We start from the raw sequence: 5,209 nt of genomic DNA on the forward strand, positions 1-5,209 counted from the left end.
CTGGGAGAGGGCTGAGGGGAGGTGCTGGGGAGAAATGGCGGAGCGGGAGCGGGGCCGGGGCCGGGGTGGGGGCGCCGGGGCGATGGCGATGGCTACTCAGGGCCGTGATTGTGGAAAGGGGCCTGTTGGGCCCTGCGTTCTGGGTGCTCTCCCTTCCCACAGGCGCCTCGTTGATGCCAAAGCCTCATGTTTGCGTGGTAGGTCCGGCGATTTCAGGCTGCAGGGTGCATCTCTAGAGGAGCGGCTTGAGAAAGTTGGAGCAGGAAAATAGCCTGGATCTGGAGGTGTGTGGGGATGGGATTTGGTGGACAGCATTGACTGGATGCAGAATTAGGGGGTTCCCTGTGTACCAGCTTCTAGGTACTTCTCTTAACCTCCTCCCTTTATTTCAACCAAAAGTGGGCAGAAAAAGATGGGCTCAGAGGCGAGGGTGAGACAGATTCATAATTACAAGTGCCACTGCACAACCTGTTTTCTAGAATATGCGGGAGCCCTTCCCCCAATTTATGCTGCGCAAGGCAAAGGGATGTGGTGCACCTAGTGGTGAATCCTCAGAATTGGAGAAGGGAGCAATGGGAAGACTGTGACGTCAAGAAAATATGTCGTTATCTGGAATCCTGAAACAGAGGGACTGGATAAAAACGAGAGTATTCGACCAGGAAGACCCTAAATATTGAAAGACAAATAACATGTGGACTCCCATCATTGGTGTTGGACTCCCATCAAGTGCTCAGTTGCTACCATGGTCTCCTGACTGTCTTATCTTTTTGTCTGTCTGTTCTTAGGCTTGCTTTAAGGCTGGTCACTTTCTGCAAGGAAGGAAAAGAGGAAGAGATTGGCTCAGTTCTCTGCAGGTTGGTGCAAAGAGGGACAATGTAAGGGAGAGTTACCAAGTAAGATTATGGCAGGTCTTTGTGATCCACCTCTCCTGCCCTGCCAGATTTGCACACTGTTACAGCCTCCCCTGTGCATTTCCTGCAGGAGATATTAGAAATATCTGGGTACGTGTTGGGTGTGAATGAGAGAAGACCTGGGGTCAAGAACCAGGAGACAGGAAACATTAGAAAAATTTGACCCTTAAACAGAAAGGGAGGTGTTTGCATCAGGCGTCAGGGTGTCTGCCTGTCAACTAAACACTCAGAGTTCATTTTCTCTTGTATGTTTACTTGTCCATAGGACAGCCTGCTATCTGCTGTACAGTTGAATACCACTGGAACAGAGCAAGGAAGGGGATATTGCACCACATCAGAGCAGGTTAGTATGAGAGTGAGATAGTTGAGACTAACACAGGTCCAAAAGTGATTAGCATCTAGTCTGGGGGCTCCTTAGCCCCATTACCAACATACTTTCCCCACCAACCTCACACCTATTTTGTGGCAGGCCAAGTATGTGGCAGCTCTGGGGGAATGAGGGTGACAGATTTTCTAATAGCCAAACAGCTCCACCAAGTATTCAAGGTTCAGTGTCTGTGTGTGAGTCTCCACTTGGAGTGACACAATTGGAAGAGACTCAAAGCCCCATGCTGATCTCTCTCCTTAGATTCACCTCTAGTGGCAGCTCTGGTGGTGTTGGAATTGCTGCTGACCACCACCCTCAACAGATCCGCCCCCACCTGGGAACCATCCGTTCTCCCCCAGCTTGGTTGTGCCTCTTCTGCACCCTGTCTATAATATTGGTTGTGGCTCGTCTTGGGAAGGAGGCTTATTGACTGCTGGACTGGTGATTGACTCTAACTCTTATTTCTAACTGTATCGTCTGAATCACCGAAGGATCAGAGTGTGAAGATAGAGAACTGTGACACATCTGTGGTAGAGGCTGAGACTGTGCTACTGATATTTTAACTGTGTCTTTTCTGTAACGGTTACTATGACTGGGGCTGAGATTGAACCAAGTGCCCAGGCCAAGCCTGAAAAGAAGGTTGGAGAAGAGATTGGGGGTGGGACTGAGAGAGAGAATGATGTCCAGATGGTGGTCAGACCCAAGGTTAGGACCCAGACCCAGGCAATGCCTGGGGCAAGGCCCAAAACTGAGTCAAAGGCTATAAATGGGGCAAGACCCAAAACTGAGTCAAAGGCTGTGAATGGGGCAAGGCCCAAAACTGAGTCCCAAGCAATGTCTGGGGCAAGACGCAAAACTGAACCACAGGCAGTGGTTGGGGCAAGGCCCAAAACTGAGGCCAGGGCAGTAGGCGGGGCACGTCCTAAAACTGAGGCCAAGGCAATCCCTGGGGCAAGGCCCAAGGATGAAGCCCAGGCTTGGGCCCAGGCTGAATTTGGAGCTGAAGCAATGTCCCAAACAGAGGGCATGCCCCAAACCAATGCAGCAGCTTGGCCACTGGTCAGTACTGAGTCTGGATCAGTTGCTAAACCCATAGCCCTATCTGTAGATAGGGAACTGGTAAATGTGGACCCTGAGACCTTTCCTGGCTCCCAGGGTCAGTCAGGAATTCAACCCTGGTTTGGATCAGGGGAGGAAACTAATATGGGGTCTTGGTGCTATCCCAGGCCCAGGGCCAGAGAGGAAGCATCTAATGAATCTGGATTCTGGTCAGCAGATGAGACCTCTACGATGTCTTCTCTCTGGGCTGGAGAAGAGGCCACTATCAGATCATGGCCCAGGGAAGAGGCCAGTACCAGGTCCAGGCACAGGGCTAAACATCAGCCTAACCCCAGGTCTAGGCCCAGATCCAAGCAAGAACCCTATGTTGATTCCTGGTCTGGGTCTGAGGAGGAGTCTGGCAACCCATTCTGCTTGTGGCCTGGAGAAAATGCCAATAACTTGTTCAGACCCAGAGTCAGGGATGAGGCAAATGCTAAGTCCAAACTCAGGACAAAGAAAGAGGACTTTTTTGAATCTGAGTCTGAAGATGAGTACTATAATGAGTCTTGGTTTTTGCCTGAAGAGATCATTAATAGATTTAGGCCCAGAGACAAGGAGGAGCCTAATACTGTCTTGAAGCCCAGGGCCCAGAAAGATGATAACAGTAATAAGGTCAAGCATGAGCCCAAGTTTGAGGAGGATGTCATCATTGGGTCCTGGTTCTGGGCAGAGAAAGAGGCTGGTGTGGAGGCTGGGGCTTCAGCCATCTGTGAGTCCATGCCAGGGGCTGAGGAGGGGGCCATTGGTGGATCCTTGTTCTGGACAGAGGAAAAGTCCAGTTTGGGGGCTGTGGCCAGAGAAGAGACCAGGCAGGAGTCTGAAGAAGAGGCCATATTTGGGTCCTGGTTCTGGGATAGGGATGAGGCTTGCTTTGACCTAAATCCTAATCCTGTGTACAGGGCTAGTTCCAGGTTCAGAGATTTAGCTGAAGAAGGAATTAATACAGCATCCAGGCCTCGAACCTGGGAAGAGGTCACTGTTGAATACAAATCTAGCCCTTATAGGATTGGCTTCCCATCCCCAAGCTCCTTTAGAATTCCTGAAGATGCATCCTCTGCATTCGCTGAACTGTTTGTGGGAAAGCCCAATAATGCAGAAGGGGAAGATGAGGAATCTTCCCCTCAGGCCGATCAGCTCACATTGGAGTGTGAACCCTCCTACCGGTCAGTCCGGGAAATTAGAGAGCATCTTAGGACCAGGGAGAGTGCGGAGCCTGAGAGTTGGTCTTGCAGCTGCATACAATGTGAACTTAAAATTGGTTCTGGAGAGTTTGAGGAACTCCTCCTGTTAATGGAAAAGGTTCGAGATCCTTTTATTCAGGAAATATATAAAATTGCAATGGGTACGAGAAGTGCTTCTCAGTTTACCCGAGATTTCATTCGGGATTCAGGTGTTGTCTCACTTATTGAAACATTGCTTGATTATCCCACCTCCCGAGTTAGGACAAGATTTTTGGAAAATATGATTCTCATGGCTCCACCTTATCCACATCTAAACATGATTGAAACATTCATATGTCAAGTGTGTGAGGAGACCTTTGCACAAGGCTTGGATTCCCCTGAGCAACTTCTTGGATTAAGGCTGCTTAGACACCTCACTATGACTAATGACTATCACACACTGGTTGCCAATTTTATGTCTGAGTTTCTCTCCCTGTTGGTGACAGGAGATGCAACAACAAAGTTTTATGTTCTGAAAATGCTGTTGAACATGTCTGAAAATCCTATGGTGGCAAAAACGCTATTCAGTACCAAAGCTCTGTCGGTATTTGTGGGTCTCTTTACCTTACAAGAGTCACATGATAATATTCAAATTGTTATTAAAATGTTTCAGAATATCAATACTATTATGAGAAATGGAAAAGCAGCCTTAATTGATGATGATTTCAGTCCTGTGCCGTTTATGTCTGCATTCCACGAATTTGAGAAGTTAGCTAAGGCACTACAAACCCAAATAGACAATCAAAACGATCCTGATGGAGGACAACCAAACTAATAAGATTAACCATCTGTCTCATCAGCCTTGTGTTCCCAAAGAGCCCCGAGTAGTGCTTTGGTTTTCACCGTCTGGTTTTGTGTTGTAACTTATATTTTTAATGCTGATGTTAACTTTGTCCAGTTCTTGGCTTGAGCTGGATCATTTTCTGGATGCCAAATAAATATTAGAGCTGAAAACATATTTGTTGATATTTGTCTTGCTGTCCAGATTGCAGTATTTTTCAGTATTGAGCTTCCAATGAACTGAGTTGCCTATGTAAGCTACCCTGTTGTTTGTTGTTTAAACATATGGTTCTCTATTTGAGTCTGTGTTTTCAATAAAGTTCTGTGTGAAAATTGGCAGAAGTGATGCTTCTTCACTTTAAAATCCGGGTGCAGATACATCGTGCACACTTATAAACATACATAGAAGTATGACAAGCATATCCTCCCTGGAAAATTCCACTTCTGGAGTTTAGGAAGGAGATTACTGTGTAGGCTGTGGTACTTGAGGAATGTTTCAGAGAAGAGAAATCCCCTTAAATTAGTCACTGAAGCATAGGATAAGAAGTGACCAGTGGTAGTATATAATTTAAAAATCAGTTTTAGTAATGTAGATGTATCCTGTCTGCCTGGAATAGGTAAGACAAGTTTATTGAGGGATGCACTTGGAGTGAGGTCAGTTTGGAAAGCTAAGGCAGCCAAATCTACATATTTTATAACTCAAATTACAGGTGTAGTTTCAGTGCCATGGAAAGAATGAATGGGGCCCGGCGGGTGTGGCTCAATGGTTGAGCGTCAGCCCATGAACCAGGAGGTCACAGTTAGATTCTCGGTCAGGGCACATGCCTGGA

At 47.3% G+C, this 5,209-nt stretch overlaps 1 protein-coding gene across 1 annotated transcript; it reads left to right on the forward strand.

The window, feature by feature from the left end:
* Positions 1-53: 53 nt before the first annotated feature.
* Positions 54-4,716, forward strand: GPRASP2 (G protein-coupled receptor associated sorting protein 2). Its single transcript, XM_005884877.2, has 4 exons — positions 54-284; positions 786-854; positions 1,177-1,254; positions 1,540-4,716. Exon 4 carries the CDS (start codon positions 1,867-1,869, stop codon positions 4,372-4,374), a length of 2,508 nt encoding a protein of 835 aa, XP_005884939.1. The 5' UTR covers positions 54-284; positions 786-854; positions 1,177-1,254; positions 1,540-1,866; the 3' UTR covers positions 4,375-4,716.
* The last annotated feature ends 493 nt before the right edge of the window (positions 4,717-5,209 follow it).

Source organism: Myotis brandtii, unplaced genomic scaffold (assembly GCF_000412655.1).
Source record: "Myotis brandtii unplaced genomic scaffold, ASM41265v1 scaffold87, whole genome shotgun sequence".
NCBI lineage: Eukaryota > Metazoa > Chordata > Mammalia > Chiroptera > Vespertilionidae > Myotis > Myotis brandtii.

Bases quoted from the DNA above. Each gene is read 5' to 3' on its own strand.
- GPRASP2 (XM_005884877.2), top strand. From the start codon at position 1,867: ATGACTGGGGCTGAGATTGAACCAAGTGCCCAGGCCAAGCCTGAAAAG.